Genomic DNA, 17754 nt, shown 5'->3' on the forward strand with positions numbered 1-17754 from the left:
TTTATTATATCTTATCCTTTCGTATAAAAATATACATTCCAAAAGAAATAAAATCTTCTTAAATTTACCACAGAGTTTTCAACAAAACCGAATACAAATATAAGAAATCAATGAAAAAAATGTAGTTAAATCAGGTGGATTTTTATTTTCATAAATTACAGCAGCAGTGTAACGCATAATTACCATTATACATAATTGTACTATTCGTCAGAGAGGATTCCTGTCGATCGAGTAAAACGCAATAACTCATTATACCCATTTACATGGAAGTTCGATGGATCAAATATACAATATGTATGAACGCAAATGCGTACAATTAAAAGTTGCAAACGCGATCAACGTATATTCATAAAATAATCATATAAAAATAGTAGAACATCTATCAAGCACGTAATCCCTTCCATGCATTTATAATAATTCGCACATCTCAGTTTATGTAAAATATTTTTATCAATGGTACACCAGATATAATATGCAATTTTCGAACTTAATTTTATACATAAGTTGCGAAAGAGATTTGTTATGCCGAATTTTAAATGGAAAGACAGTTATCGTGATGTACGAATTTATACAGATTATATTTCCTAATATACATTTCGTGCTACACAATTCATTCTTGCTTCATTCCTTCTAATACAATTTAAAGATCAAATACAAAAGAAATTATGATTTTCATAATTTTTAATATTTATTAAAACATTTTTTTTTCTTTTTTTTTGCTGCTATGATCAATATTGTACTATTATTAATTTACAAAAATGCTTTCTTGTCAGAAAAAAGATTGTTCTTAGAAAAAAACATATTATAAAAGTGTTCTCAATATACAGTTCGATATGTCATATCAAACATTTATTCAATCAAGTAGATTCCAACTCTACTATCAGTTCTAAGACAAAACAAATATGTATACAATATTGTATACATGTATTATGTAAAATTGTTAAAGAAAAATGTAGCAGGGGTTATCAGTCTTATCTAAAAAAATTTTATATGTATTTTATATGTCCTTGCGAATAAATTTGTTTATATACTTTATGCTGATCTAATCACATTCTGTTTATGGCAAATAGTATTTTCTTAGAGGGACTCAGCTATTTATAATTTTTAAATAAATAATTCTTATTGATAATATAATCAGAGCTACATCAAGAGTTTAAAAATAAAACTTCTGAACTACATGAATTAATACAATTTACACTGAGCACAGAGAACTGTCTATATATATCATTATATTACTTGTAAATTTTGTGCATATCATATTGTGACATTTGCAGTTCTTTAATTTTTATTACATCTTCATAAAACGAAATTGTTATACTTTAACGTTCGTAATCCATGGACGCTATAAAGCGAGAAAATATTAATATCGTCTTTATTTATATTATCAAATAAATTAATAATTTCTAAGTATATATATAAGTGTGTGTGTACTAAATTCTACAATATGTACAACTTGAAAATCTAATATAAAGTTAATCTCTTATATTTGTGGGAAAGCATGATTGAAAAATCAGGAACGTTATTGTACTTACCAATGACTCAGTTAAATTAATGGTAAAGAGAGAGAATGTATAGAAGAGATAAATATTATTTTATGATAGATAGATTAAATGATCATTTGACATTATCCATCTCCTTTTTAACTATTCTTGATTCTGCCATAATGTTACTAATTTTCCTTTACCTCTAAGTACAATTGAGTAAGATTCTCTAACACAGCAAGATATCACTTTATAATTATCACGATGCTAATATATTATAAATAGTGATTAATTCGATTCATTCCTGATCGATAGTTATTGAAGTCAGTCGCATCTTGATGCAAACATGTTACTATTACTACAGAATTGCTAATATCATTACTTACTTACTTAATATCTTTCACACGATTCTAATAGATTACCCTTATTTTGTAACAGATTTCTTTCTAATTAAAGTTGGAGAAATCGGTTTTCAATTTTATTGATGGCGCGGATATCTTGATTTGTGGTCTCACAGAATCGATTGATCGAGTATGTCGCTGCGCCTGTTGATGGCTAGTTCTTACAGCGTTCTCTAATTTAGTCTTCAGCTCGGTAGATTGTGACATTAGCGTCTTAAATTCCTAACAATATAAATAACAATTATCGTATAATATATAATTGTATATTGTGTGTACTTGGGATTTCAAAATATTTTCGAAATATACCTGCGGATATTTCGGTCCAATCTTATTGAGCCATTGAAAACTTTGTTGATGAAGACTCGCTTGATATTTAGTAGCCAGTTGAAGTTCGTCTCCTTCTAGCAAGTAGTTGATTAAAATTGGCACGAGCAGAGTCAGCATTTGAATACCTGATAATTTCAATTTTAAAACGTCATTTATACATTAAGTTCACTTACATCGCGCGATATAAGGTAAATAAAATTAAAACATCTGAAAATTAGATATTATGAAGACCTCTACTTTCCACACACCTTGCAACAGATCTCCTGAATAGCGTGTAACACATTTTACATTAACATTTTATTGCACAAGCTAAATGTAAGATATAATTTCGTGATGTAAATGTTTCTTGTAAATTCCACAACAGTGACTTACGATTAGAAAGATCGGCGAGTCCTATAAGAGCTTCCACCGTACTGATGCATTCCAACGTGAAGGTCAATTCCATATCGTTCACGACCTGTTTACTCTTATCGCTGTACAGGTATTCCACCAATCGTGGTGCGAGCGCGTGAATGTATGGAGTACTTATATTACGTTCCGGATGTAGGAATATCGTTCTTAACGTTTGCACGCATTTCAGTCTTACCTGGTGTAAAATAATTTTGATTACTTTCGATAATTATTAATAATATAATTCTATATTAATAATATAATAATAAAATAATTCTTCGATGTCTATCGTTTTCACGTCTTCACTCACCGTCAGGTTTTCAGATTGGAACGCGTGTCGGAAATGATTGATGCACGGGAATTGCAAATTCGGAGCGCTTACTACCTCTGGTGACGCGTGAAGCACGAATACTGCAATACCTAGCATCATGGCTACCTCATCCATCTTCGTTTCATCATTGCCTACACAAATAAAAAAAAAATTAAGAATATGATATACATTAATCTTCAATTAGATTATACTAGATATCGGACTTTGATATTTCGATACAAAAAATATAATATACATCCATATTTTGTTTTAATTCCTAATATTTTATAAATAACAACATCTAATATATTACAATGTTTATATTGTTCCTTTAATAAAAAGTAGAATTGTGACATGCCTGTCTTGGCCAAATCGATAATTTTGGCAAGTGCGCTTTGCAGTAACCCGGTCCACTGCTCCTGACTCCTGTGATCCCGAGCGTATTTGTTATTGGTAAGACTTTTAACGCAATGTAACGCGGCATGAACCGGTGCTTCCGCACCGGGTTTGGTGTTTTCGTTATCCGTACGCACAGCGGTTTCGCGTATCACGCCAGTCGCCAAATATAACAATGTCGGAAGAATCGCTACTGCGCCTATAGAAGACACAGCGAAAATACAGAATGAATCACGCGAATATAGAAAAAAAAAACTACAACTTAAAATAAGGAGAATACCTTGCGGAGAACATAGGGTGGGAAGAGATTCCATTATATTGAGAGATAACGAAATCAGTTTGCCGCTTTCCTCGGACGGTACATATCCTTTCTGAGACAAGATGGCAGTAGCACCGCCCGGATTCGGATTCAACGCTGGAATCTGACGTACCAAAAGACACAGACACACTTCCAGAATAGCGAATACTAATGATTTGCCCGGTATAAGTTCGCCGCCTTCCTTTCCTTCGCCTAGCAAATCCACTTCTGACATTTCGTTGTTTTCTTCATTTGCCGATGTGGCATCTATCATATAAAAAAAAAGATAGAAACAATTTGTATACATATATACTTTTAAAATAATAAATACTAAAATCAATTTCAAACTCATTTCAAACTTCATGTACCTCTGAGCTTTAATTTTTTTCTCGCAGACAAATCTTCTTGTGCTGCTTTCATCACTTGTTTCAGCACCTCCATTACTATCATTTGGATAACATAACTCTCTCGCGTTAAAAGCAACCTTTAGAACAACATATTGATATTATATGATAATGTAATAAGAAAGAGCTTGTTACCCATTTACATATTATGCACATACCTATGAAGAACGTTGCACAATTCAATGGGTAATGAACAGTCCGCGATAAAGACCTTACGTGCCCACGTTGAATCGAGTAACGTATATAAAGCATTTAAGCATGTCTCTATATTTTGCGGAGATTCGGAAGAGCGAGGACTGCACAAAGCTTCCATACATATACCTAAAAATAACAATTTCAATCATTGTAAATCATTAAAGCATATTTCATTCTTATAAAAATCACAATCATATAAAATAAATTATAACATAAGCATTATATGTTTTATTGTACATTTACCAAATAATAAGTGGAAGCGTTCAACATTCATGTTAGTTTTAGAGACGGCGGCTTCATCGTTGTTGTTATTATTGTTATGATTGTTATTGTTGGTGGCATTTGCCGTTACTTTTTCTTGGTTACTGTCATCCATTTCAAATCCTCTCGCATTGAGCCAAAGAGTTGCAGCATGAAGAATTGGCGCCCACGACTCTATGTAATGAGGACGCGCGGATTCCATAGTATCTGTCGTGTAAAAGGCACCACCATCGTGTGGCAATTGACTGGAGAATTCTAGGCAAATATAAAAATTTATATTTTTTGGCTGTCTAATTAATATTAATGCAAAACATATGCAAGATATAAAAAATGCAGAATAAAAATTAAAAGATTAATATTGCTTAAAATAATGAAGAAAATTTATCTCAATCAAATTCATATTTATCATATATATGGATTAATATTAATTTATATATAATATAATTTAGAAATTTATATAAATTTATATATGTTATATATTGTAATATATATAATATAATATGTGTATATATAAAATTACATATATAAAGGGTATATGTTTGATTAAAATAAAAAAATTTTGTTTATCAAGATACTAATAATAATATTTATATACGATTTTATAATTATTCACTATATCATATTATACCTGGCGGTAAAGACAGCAATGCGTGATCCCGCAATGCAGATAGCCAATGTTGACTCAGGCTTAAAAGCTCTGGCTGGACAAGACTCAGTAGACTTTCGCTCTGAAACTCGAATTCCCCAAAATCCTCCTCGTTAGTTTCTTCATTAGGTTGATTCGCATTGCGATTAGCGGTATCTTTGCTGTTTAGAGCAGATCCATCCCGGATCATTGCTACTACGTACACCTAACAAAATAAAAAAATGATGGAATCTATCTCTCGTTTCTCTAAAATATATTTGACTTTTATTTATACCATATCTTTAATTAAATATGTAATCATAATTTGATATCTACCTCTGCCCACGCTTTTAAGATTGCTAATCTCTCCAGCGTTGACAAGCTCTCGTTGTAAAGTTGCGGCCGAGTGTTACCCTCTCGCAATTTCTCCAAAGACGACACGAGCAACTGATGGACCCTTCGCAAATCATTAAGATCCCTGGCTACGCCGCTGCCGATCCATGCACTGCAAGCTTCGCAGGCCGCAGCAGTAACATGCGACGGTGTTTCCGCGGAAAATGCGGGTCTTAAAGCAGCTCCAACCTTTAAATTAGTATCTAATATAATAACTGTTAAATGTAGTTTCAAGAAACAGATTGATAAATGAATTTGAAAATCTCACCTGTGCCTGAAACTGCTCGAGCAATAGATGCCCAGGAAACTCTGGTTCAGGAACTTTAGCGAATTTGTCGATGATTTCTTGCAGGGTTTTCAGACCTTCAAGTCGCAATGGATCACAATCACTTGTTGCAGCCATAAATGCCATGCGTACCAGATCTGACAGATGTAACACCAGAAAATCTCCTAAAGACATTGTGAAAATAAGTATCAAAAATTAAGAAAAATTTCTAAGAACAATAGGTTGGAATTCATCAATCATACCTTTTCCCTTAGATAGTTGCATCTCTTTGGCCAAAGCGAGATCGAAATGTGCCTGTTTGTTGTTCACACAGGCCGCGACGATGCGTCTGACGCATTGCGCCGCGAAGACTCTGGTTGGCCATCTCGGTGTAATAGATGGCCGCTGCTTGGTGGATTCGTCGGCGTGAAACTCGGCTTGATCGTCGTCGCCCTCCGCATCAGCTGACTCATTGTCAGCGGCGCTATCACCCGCATTCGCTGCATTGCCTTCCTCGACTGTACTCGATTCTGTGCAACAAAACAGGATGTTACATCAAAGAAATGTTTCACCGATGATTGTATCAAAGAAACTTGACTTGAATTACCTGAAGCTATTGTGAGAACATCTTTGCATAACGACAACCATTGAGACAAATTATCGGCTGCTAATATCTGCAACATGCTCGTCAAAGTGTCATGAATGTCTTTAATTAGTTTATTGTCAGTTTCTGTATCCAGCATACTGAACAATACGCCTGGTAACCCGGTCTCGGTGATGATTAGACCCTCCACCATGTTGGTGTCTCTGCTTTCGTTAGCCAGTGTCATTGCATGCTCGCACACTTCCTTTGCTTCGCGTTGAGCGAGCTGTCGAAGGCATGATATCGCAGCTTTCCGTAAAAGTAAATGATTACTCGATAGAGTACGCTAGAAAAAGAAAAAAACATCTGTAATAAACACATTTTATGATAAGCATCTTTAAATGTTTAAAAAAGCCTTACGCATAATGTAGGAACGAGGGAAGACAGATTGACGTGTCTGGGTGCGAAGAGATGCAACTGTTGAAGGCAACCAGTTGCCTCAGCTTGAACGAGCGGGTCCTGATGATCCTGCATGATGGCACACGCACACAAAAATGACGACCGCGCCATACAAATCGTTGATGTGTTGCCTGTTAAAAACAGTTACTCGATAAATTATCTTTCTAGACAGCTCTCAAAGTCATCTACTCCTCGCAATATTTAATACTTTACATCTAATCATGCATACAATTACTTACATATAACAATAATTAAATATATTGTATACAATATCTACCTTGTAATTCTGGTCCTATCGTCGTGATAAGTGCTGATAAAACCTTTCCGATGCATTGATGCACATCGATGTAAGAATGAGGAACATTGAGAAGAAGAGTCAGTGCCAAGGACAGGGTAGGCTCCACATAACCCCTGAACATTGGTCCACCGGAATCAGCTATTAAAGCCAGAGCGTGTAATGCCCAAACCTGGAGAAAAGAAAATTTATTTTATTATCTGTCAAAAAATAAAAAAAAAGCTAAACAATGATATAGAATGATGTCATGTCTTACTTGTACCACAGGAGACGAGTTATCCTGAGCGAGTGCGAGCAAAATGCTGACGCTAGTGTTGAGATGTTGGCTGGAACCCATACCGCCGACATACTTGTGGAGGCAGCCTAACGCCAACGAATGACCGGTTCTGCTGGCAACGTCGCGGGCCGATTTCAGACGATCGAAACTTGTCTGTGCCAATTCAGCGGTAAACTTGGGATCGGAGATTACTTGAGCCATTCGACCGACTGCCTCTCCCGCCGCCCACCGTAAAATAGGATTGCCACTGACTAGTGTGCTCTAAAACATTGTAGAAAGTATTGTATAATTGCGTAATCGATTGACAAAATAAATCATCATTTCATATAACAACAATGCTGCTTTACAATGATCAGATTAGTGGCAGATCTCTTGACATCCTCTTGTCCAAAGCCCGTCTTCGCCTCGTTGAGGCCTTTCAAGCCGCTCAACACAGCCGTAAACACGTTCATTTGTATCGCTTCCTGTCTTCCGGACTTAGTATGTTTTATGCACTCGCTAAAATGATCAAGCATCTGCAGTCTGTGCTTGTTTGCTACACGCGGGAATATCTGGCCGAATAATGCAACTGATAAATCAATCACCGCTACGCCCAATGGTAAAGGACCAGGTATTATTTCGATCTGTAAATATCATATGTCATAGATTTGTATTATACTTATATTTTTCGATTTATATTTATAATTTACAGCAAAATAGATTTAAATTTATTTGTATATAAAATATTTATTTAAACTCACACGTGGCATTGGTCTGTAAAGGCAACATGTATTGTGTTCCAATGCTCCAGATCCTGCAGCGCTATTTGGTTGAAGCTGAAAAAAAGATGACTATGATAAAATATTAATTTTAGAGCATAATTGTAATGAAAATTAAAGCTGCATCTTGCAACCTAAAGAAATATGAAATAAATAATGCTGGTGAATATGCATCCTTTACTAAAATAAATAAAATATAAATTATTCTAAGCCAAATATAATGTAATGAATTAATGAATATTATTTGCATCAAATATTTAATTCCAAAGTCTAAAACACAACCAAAATAAAATATTGCTATTCTGTAATATTAAGTACTATATAAATATAACCAGAATGAAATAAAAATAATAATAATGTAAAAAATGGTCAGTACATGAAAAATTAATTAATTTTTATACACATATATACTAAAATATAGCTTCATATAAACTTTACATGGATATAAATGTAAAAGAGAGAAAACATTATTACATTATAACTGAAACAAAAGGCACACTTTGCAGAACACGTTACTCACATGCTCCAAATCTGCCCTTCTGTTTGGTTCCATCTAAACACGAACGAAAGTATTTATAATGTAATGCCAAAATTACATTCCATAAAAACTTAAATTGCAAGTGTATTTTGTTTATTCTTCATATCTGAAATTGACTATATGTGATATAAAATGTAACACATCTATTAATGAACAAAATTTGGATTAAATAGATATAAATGTGACATATGAGATAACATATAATGTATAAAAGAGCATTTCTTTACATTTCCTTTGTTATTAAATCACGCAAATTCTGTTAGTAAATATTAGAAGAGTATGAAAAAAATTTTAATTAAAGTAACAATATTTTCACAAAGAACTTTTCAGCTCTCAAAAAGAACTAGATTACGAAAGCAACACACTCAACAAAGCATTGGACACAACTTTATGCTACTTTTAAAGCAATAGAAATTATACTGTGATACAAAACATGGAAATGCACTCACTTGATCTTCTATCGTACGATGATCAGTCTCTTGCAGCCATGTACCAAGAATCACGGAATCGTTAGCGTGACAAACTACACGCAATAAAGAAGTAGTCGTATTCGCAGGATTGTCTATAAGTGTAAACTCTGATACCAGCATTCTTAGAAGATGCGTGTAGGAACCTAAATTACAATATCAGATAGTAATACAGACAAATAGAAGAGACTAGAGCAAACTAATTTCAAATCATCTCACACATAGAATTTTACCTTCGAATGTTTGCGGCGGTAACAGCAACAACGTTTCATATAAACGCAAACGAACCATAGCCGCGGGAGCTTTCAATTGTTGGCCATAATTCTTCAAAACGGGTGACAAACTAAAAGAAAGTGTGTGTATGTATAGAGAATTTCTATATTCCAAATATATTTTCTGTGTTATCGTTTTACATTTAAAAAGATTAATATTCGTACTTTGTTAGCATCGCCAGAGCGGACTCGATCGGCGTGAGTAATCGCCGTGTGATATCATCGTTCAGAAGTTCTGGACAGTGTAACAAAAAGCTATACATGGCAGACAGCGCGCCGGCACGTCCTTCCAGAGTTACTTGCCACGTGAAGGCATCGCCGCGCGCCTTCTCACTTTCGAGTTCTTTGTTCGAGCGAGGGAAAGAATTTCTCCATAGGAGTAACATTCTTGGCAATAAGCCCTTTACCACCGCTGTTCCTGTGTAGTCATATAAATTATATGTACAACTGACGTGTACTTATATCTTACTTGACATAAGATTCATTTATATTACCTAGAGTCATTATCGCGCCTATCAAGAGCCATCCCGCGTGCGTGCGATTTAAAGATAAACGACTGTTTTGACTAGCGCTTCTCAGAAGTTCTTCCGCCGTATTGAAAATTATCTAGGGTATATCACAGAAATAAATTAATTTCGCATTATATATAGATACGATCAATAATAAGTAATAAGAGCTTTTATTATACCTTTCCTTTAGTATGCGGAACACCCAAGGGTGATAAACGAACGCTTCCTAGCACCGCAGCGAGAGCGCTGCTATAACCGGCTATAGCTTCTGGTGAGCTACGCATATTCTCAATCCCGTCGACGCATCGATCTATCAACGGCGTTATTTGACTCGGTACTGCGACGCATATGCATCGTAAACACCAAGAAGCTGCTAGTCTAGCGGCTTGACACGGATGTACCAAAACGGCCATTATAGTATCGATTAGATCTGACAAGCGATACATTAAATTATAATTAAATGTCCCTCTATTCAAAAAGATCATTTTCATATCGTAGAAACAAAGATATTTCAGATATGCAAGTACTTACTTAGAGATTGTTCGGATAATAAATTTGTGGCGGTGGTACCTAATCCCAGTATTAGACAACCCATTTCTTGTAATGCACATACCAACAAATGTTGGCTGAATAACGTCTCTTGATTGCAATCCTTAGCATTTTCCGGACTGAAATCTGCAAAGCAAATGTTTATTGAATTACATACAGTTGCATTATCGCGTATATCATCATTATTATGATTATTATTATTATTATTACCGATGGAATTCATTTGCTTCAGAATAATATGCGCTATCTCCTTACAAGCGGCAGCCTGAGCACCTTCTCCCAACAATTTGCCGATAGTACCGCGTAATATAAAATTGACGCATTTGCGCGAGTATACCGCCTCAACATGCGAGCTAGCGGCTTTCGGATTTGTGACTAGGTCTAAAACGTGCGCGATTAGCGCGCCAATATTACGTTCAAGCCAAGTGCCACCCAACATTTGAACAAATACCACATACGCCTGCGAATATATAAACGTAAAATCAATCTTCGAAAAGTTTTTATTCTAAAAAAAAATTATTTAAATGTACATAATCACTTACATGTGTCACTCCAACTCGTACTTCTCTGTTTATACTGGAGCTTCCTTTTATTATCTCGCCCGTTCCTTTCAAAAAGCCCACGCCGCCTCTCAAAAATCCGGACATCAGAATATTTAACACTTCTTCAAGCGACGTCTGTCTAATGCCTTTATTGTGTGTGACTAGAGAAAGTATATATAATACATATGTTAGAAAATATTAGATAAATATTTTAGATATCTTAATAGATATATATTTTTACAATATATTTTCATTATAATTTATATACCTGTAAGATTTTTTATCTTGGGCGAAGGAAGCTGCGTCATCGCTACCAAGGTGCCCAGTAATTTAGCGACGGAACATCTCACTTCGTAATTCGAGCCTTCAAATGCTCGAAAGCATAACGTCGCAACACTTTCAATTTCGGTCGTATATAAAAACGGAGCGTGATTCAACATTTCCAACAAACACTATATAAAAAAAGATTATAATTATAAAAAAAAAAAAACAGAAAATATAATTGCGACATTTTTTTCATAAATACAAAATACCTTGGCAGCAGCACATCTCACCGCCATCACTCTGTCAGTTAGATAATGCCTGGAAACTTTGTATATCTCCTTATGCACATTGGTTATTGCTGATCCCATCCCAGCACACACCTAATTATAATACAAATATAAAATAAATGATAAATATTTACATGTTAAATAATTTAACAAATTGTTCATAAAATTGTCACCTTTTCCAATGTATATATAATCTCTATCCGCATTTGTGATTCGGCAGAACGTAAAGACTTTATAAGGATTTGTACAGTTTCCTCATATGATCTGCCCATCATTCTTCCCAGTTTTTCATACATGCATCCCACACAACAAATAGCAGCTCTGAAAAAACATATGTACATCTCTCATATAATGTATATTTATATATTGCAGAATATTAATTATTAATGAAATTAATTAATAATAATAAATTACAATTTTGTGGGCAAAAAGCTTGGCGAATCATCTTTATTTCTCAAGATGTCATTGCATTTATTGACAGTGTCAAAGAGCAAAAATGTATCGCCAACACTGAATAGTGTAGCAAGACATCTAGCTATAAGACGTCGCGTGGGTGGACCAGGAGCACCTTGCATATGTCTGGTCAATTGCTCCACTAACTTTTGCTGACATCCTTTAATATCGTTCTGCATAAATAACATTTTTATTGCAGATAAAGTATTATTATAAACAAAACATTGATTGTATCTTTTTCAATCACAGATTTTATAGTAACATAAATGTCAAACTTTTATATAGATACCTTTTGAGCAGCAACTAGAACTTTGTCCAGGAAGCGCAACCACTCGAAGATGAAAACCGGCCGCTTCGCCTCCGGGATTTGATTAAGTGCATCCTCGTTGAGGGTCAAACTATGACTCAACTCCATCATCGTTTTAAGTAGACACACAAATACACAGATTGCTCTTAAATATCACACTCTCTTCCTGCAATGATATAAGATATCTCTCGCTTAAAAATTAGCGTCTAATAACACAGAAATTGAGCCGATTTCAAGATAATTGACAGCGGGATTAGTATTGAGGTCAGTTCAACGATATTTTTATTATTTTATACTTTGAAATCAATAAACATACACAGGTGCAAGGTGACAAAAAAAAGCGATAAGATATTATTAGAAAGCTCGATGTGTACACACACCGTAGAAAACTGAATCTTATCGCTCAGTGGGCAGAGACATTTTTATCGCAACATCGTGTATCCGTCACACAGGATGACACTTCATCACTTCGTGTAAAACTGGATGATTAAATACGTTTGCAAAAATTCTCGCATGTAAGACGATGCTTCACGATACTGCTGAGGACGAGATTATCCGACATCCGACGTGCATCGCTCGCGAATATGAATTATTACGATGCGAATGACGAATCCGATTTCTTCCATATACAGATGACAAATCGTAACGTAAGGTTGGGTACTCACAGCGCTCACGACGTTCAAGGCGCTCGTGGCCGTTTCCACAGTATAGGCACAGTATAGATAAGAACAGTAGAGTCAAGCGAGGAACACACACTTTTGCATAAGCGTATAGCATAAGCATAAAGAAATTGATTGGTCCACAAACATATGCCTAACGAAATGAACCAATCAATTTCCTTGATCCTATGAACGTGTTCTATCTTTGTTATTTATTGAAAGCTGAACAAGGATAGAGCACGCTCATAAGCGAACCCAGCCATAATAGTATTACATATATGGCGGCGACCAATCCGTAGCCTGTTTATCTGTTGTCCGTTCCCTCTAGAGTATCTCTAGACGATCCAAGTTAGCGATCTAGGTTTAGTATAGATCTGTGTTTCAATACTATTCGACGATTTTTCCACGCTGCGTGCTGCGCGCTCCGGCGAAAATGTCACTTTGATAAAGCTTGCCCAAGCTTGTCGCTTGTCCGAATGAAGGGTAGCGTTTTGATCCGGAGGCTCAATTGGGACAAACAAGTGGTCCCGCGCCAGTTATTCAATTCGACGACGATGGCAAAGAGTAAATTCGAATATGTGAAAGAGTTTGAGAAGGATGACAACTGTTTGCCAAATTGTTGGATCGTAGTTAGGATAGATGGCAGAAATTTCTCCAGATTCTGTGAAACACATCAATTTGTTAAGCCAAACGATGTGGCCGCTCTGGAGTTAATGAATCGCGCCGCAATCGCTGTTATGGAAGATTTTAAAGAGATTATACTAGGCTTCGGACAGAGTGATGAGTACTCATTTGTTTTTCGGAAGGACACGGAGCTCTATAAACGCAGAGGTACGCGTATGTCCAAAGTTTGAAATTCACTCATTCAAGAGAATTAAAATTATTTGATGCATGATTGGATATAATTACTTAAACATTGGTATTTAGATTTTTATATATTGTTTGTTACATATTGTACATTATTATTGTATATTAGATATTTTATATTCATGTTATTATGAATTAGAGAAACAGAGAATATATTTTTTTTTAATTCTTTATAGCACAAATCAATTTTGAAATATGTTAAGTATAATTTATTATTTCATTCAGAAAATGATTAATATCTATCTCTACTGCAGTTTTGATTGATTTGTTTTATGAAATCATAATGAATTGTCAAACACATTCTCTCTCTCTCTCTCTCTTTCTTTTTTTATTTAAACAGTTAAATATTTTAACTTAAGTTTTCTGCAATGATTAATTTAACAACTATATTCTGTTAAAAGATGAAAAAGATGTAAAAAAAAATAATAAATGTCTTCTATATCGAATTATGTTTTACATATAGATTTTATACATTTTTATATACAATTTTATATACAGATTTTATACAATTATATATACAATTTTTTTTGACAAAAGCATTTATTGAAAGATCAATATTTAAGATATATGTATAAGCAATTTAAAGTATTAGAAATTTTTTGCTGTTTTAGGAGTGCAATTGAAAAATAAAACTTTACTTTTTATTTTAATTTTAATTAATATTATTTTAACAAATTAATTTAAGGATTACTTAATAAGATATTTAATATCAAAATTTGAAAATGAACTTTCTATAATATTTTTGCAAAAACTTAACTTTACATTGGTTGAAGAAGAATACAATAATAATAAAAAAGGAGAGTCACTAGAAGATTCTAGGAAGATATATAGGATGTCTCACCTATACTAAAACAGAACAGCTAATTATTTGCTTTTAAGAATGCAAACATAATTGCAAATAATTTGAATAAATTTAAAAAGCATATGTGTGTGAAAAAAAGGCAAATTTTTTTTAATGTGTTTTTTTCATGCATAATTTTTAAGTTATTAATATTGTTTTAAATGAAATTTTAATTTTTTTTCTTGTATATTGTAGCTAATATTATAATATATTTAGATCATATAAAACAATCTTAAAATGACTTCAAATTCCAAAAATTAAACATATTTTAAATTATTAATATATAACATTTATTTGATTATCATAATAAATTTAAAGTTCCTTGGATATTAAGATCATAGATTAATTCTTCTTTTTCTTATTCTATTATGAATATATACAAATACACTTATATAAAGACAATTGATATTATTAGTATTAAATTTTAATATTTAAATACTATTAAATTATTAGAATATCAAATATCAAAATCATTTATCAATATATCAAAATATCAAAATATTTATAAATTGTAATATTTATATATTATTAAAACATCAAAATTATGTTATATTCTAATTATAGAGAGAAAATATATAATCCATTTTTTATTTTTATTATTAACATTTTTTATGAAAATAAGTATATTTCTCTGAAACTTTCCAAATATGATTTTTATATTAATTTCTTTGAATAAATTTAAAAAATTTGATTTATTGACTATATTTAGATTCAATAAAATTTTCAATCATAAAATCAAATTTTGATCATCAATTATTATTTTATAAGCATAATTAAGCTTTATAATTTTATTTGAAATTAATTAGTTTAATTTGTGACACTTTTCAAAAATGTGTAAACAGCATAGTGATATATTGAATTTTCATGTCTGTTTCAGCATCAAAATTATTGTCTAACGTAAACTCATTATTCGCTTCTTCATATGTTTATTATTGGCCACGCATCTTCAGAGGTAAAGAATTATATTATCCGCCTTCATTTGATGCTCGTATCGTATTGTATCCAACAGATAAGAATTTAAGGGACTACTTGGCTTGGCGACAGGCTGATGTACATATCAATAATTTATACAATACTTGCTTTTGGAATCTCATTTTGAAAGGAAAATTAAATCCGAGTCAGGTATTATATTCTAAAAAGCAAGAGATATGTGATATCTTATACACAAAATCTTGTACACAATGTTATATAGCTTAATAATTGTTATATATCCACACATATATATTTACTATTCCATTGTATAAACACAATGTATGCACAAATATGCAATCATATTATTTTATAGTGAAAAAAATTTGTTATTAATTTTAAAATAAATTAGTAAATTCTCAACAAAAAAGCAACAACTTTAATAAAAATTTTATTTAGGAGTTAATCTTTTTAGATTGCAAAATTTAAAAATTTATTGGAATAAATAATAGTTTTTTTTTTATCAAATATTTATGAAAAATTCATTTAAAATTTATCAATAAAAAAATTTATTGTATGAAGACTATAACATTTTTAGTCTTTAAAATATAATACTTATGTAACATGAAAAACATATATAGTTACATATAGAAATTATAATGTATGTATAGATATCTTCAAAAATATACAGAAAAATTAAAATATTTTTCTTGTATACATTTTAATAGTTTATTTGCAGACAATATTATAGTTTTCAAAAAAAAAAAAAAGAAATTAAAAAGAAATATAAAGTTTTATTTACAAATAAACAAATTTTTAATTTAATTCATGATTGATTGATATCAACATTAGCATTACTTTTCTTTTTGTAAAATTTCACAAATCCTAAATATTTAAAATAAAATTTAAAGAATAATGACACTTTTTAATGTAATGTTTTTTATAATAACAGTTTATAAATATAATTTTTATATGTCATACCATGTGTATTTTTCTAAAAGAAAGAAATATTTTTATATCATATATGTATATTAATTTTACAGGCAGAAGAAAAACTTAGAGGTACTTTAGCATCACATAAGAATGAATTGCTTTTCCAAGAATTTGGAATAAATTATAATAATGAACCACAATTATTTCGGAAAGGTACAACGCTCATTCGGAAATTGGTGCCTGATGGTACAGGAAGGTTAAAACCTGCTGTAGTGCCTTTGGTAGACGATATTATAGGTGACCGTTTTTGGAAAGAGAATCCTGAAGTAATTGGTTTGAAAAGTTTAACAACTTATCAACCACCGAACTTAGCGAATAGCATTAAAAACATAATATCAATGCCAACACCTCCCTCACCCACCACAATCAAACATGGGAATAATGTTTCATCACAAGTGATTAATGTGAGTTCAATGAAGGAAGAAGTGGATCCTAATAAAAACAGAGAGACAGAAGGAGATCGAATGCAGTGTGAGAATGAACATATTTGTAGAAGATAAATTTCTTTTCTTTTCATACAATAAAATTGTATCAGAACTATATTTATATATTTCATAGTAAAAAAATACTTAAAACTCTACTAAGAAAATACTATTAACAAATGAAAGAATGCTGCAGCAAAGGAGAATGAGTTTCTTTAAAAAGTAATTTTTAAGAAGTTTAGAAAATAATTTGAAAAATAGATATGTAAATATGTATAGATAAGCTGACAAATAAATTTATTGATACATGAATTGAGTGATGAATTTGGATAATAAATTACTTCACATAAACAAAAATATATGTGTATTTTCAAAAGTATATAAAAAAATAACAAGTTTTATTGCTGACACAACTATACACAACAACTCTGATAAGTAAAATTGCTAATAATTTTTTTTCTCAACTTCTCTTTCTTTTCTAGTCTATTGTAAAAAAAAATGAAGTATGTTATATATTGTGTAAAGAAATAAGAAAATTATCCAGCATACTAATCATATGGAATGTAATATATATTTTTATTGATATTTACAGCTATTGAATATTTTAAATATAGAATACATGGGAATAATTTATATTAGATACAATAAAATATACATTATGCACACATAATACGAATTTTACTATATTATTTAAATTTTAAAGCAAAATATGACATATATATATATATATATATATATATATATATATATATATGTA

The 17754-nt window shown here is 32.0% G+C and overlaps 2 protein-coding genes across 4 annotated transcripts; one reads left to right on the forward strand and one right to left on the reverse strand.

Annotated features, from left to right (window-relative positions):
- Positions 1-120: 120 nt before the first annotated feature.
- On the reverse strand, positions 121-12965 carry LOC126852510 (HEAT repeat-containing protein 5B). Of its 2 annotated transcripts, XM_050597368.1 has the most exons (35): positions 12685-12965; positions 12289-12472; positions 11961-12172; positions 11720-11867; positions 11529-11639; positions 11264-11447; positions 10996-11156; positions 10664-10913; positions 10436-10579; positions 10084-10334; positions 9890-10001; positions 9561-9813; positions 9357-9466; positions 9106-9269; positions 8639-8671; positions 8101-8175; positions 7708-7983; positions 7340-7621; positions 7066-7255; positions 6750-6919; positions 6354-6675; positions 6010-6276; positions 5750-5931; positions 5425-5670; positions 5092-5314; positions 4446-4718; positions 4166-4328; positions 3972-4087; positions 3586-3870; positions 3268-3504; positions 2910-3061; positions 2582-2795; positions 2458-2472; positions 2189-2334; positions 121-2104 (listed from the first exon to the last, which is right to left on the reverse strand). In XM_050597368.1, the coding sequence occupies exons 2-35, from the start codon at positions 12415-12417 to the stop codon at positions 1928-1930; spliced, it is 6273 nt and encodes a 2090-aa protein (XP_050453325.1). In that variant the 5' UTR covers positions 12418-12472; positions 12685-12965; the 3' UTR covers positions 121-1927. The 2 variants fall into 2 exon arrangements, with proteins under 2 accessions (XP_050453325.1, XP_050453326.1); XM_050597369.1 differs by lacking the exon at positions 8639-8671.
- Positions 12966-13323: 358 nt separating this feature from the next.
- Positions 13324-17321, forward strand: LOC126852575 (probable tRNA(His) guanylyltransferase). 2 transcript variants are annotated; one of them, XM_050597522.1, is made up of 4 exons: positions 13324-13796; positions 15551-15795; positions 16626-16644; positions 16729-17321. In XM_050597522.1, exons 1-4 carry the CDS (start codon positions 13442-13444, stop codon positions 17073-17075), a joined length of 966 nt encoding a protein of 321 aa, XP_050453479.1. In that variant the 5' UTR covers positions 13324-13441; the 3' UTR covers positions 17076-17321. The 2 variants fall into 2 exon arrangements, with proteins under 2 accessions (XP_050453479.1, XP_050453478.1); XM_050597521.1 differs by having other exon boundaries at positions 13326-13796; positions 16626-17321.
- The last annotated feature ends 433 nt before the right edge of the window (positions 17322-17754 follow it).

This window comes from Cataglyphis hispanica, chromosome 10 (assembly GCF_021464435.1).
Source record: "Cataglyphis hispanica isolate Lineage 1 chromosome 10, ULB_Chis1_1.0, whole genome shotgun sequence".
NCBI classification, from domain to species: Eukaryota; Metazoa; Arthropoda; class Insecta; order Hymenoptera; family Formicidae; genus Cataglyphis; species Cataglyphis hispanica.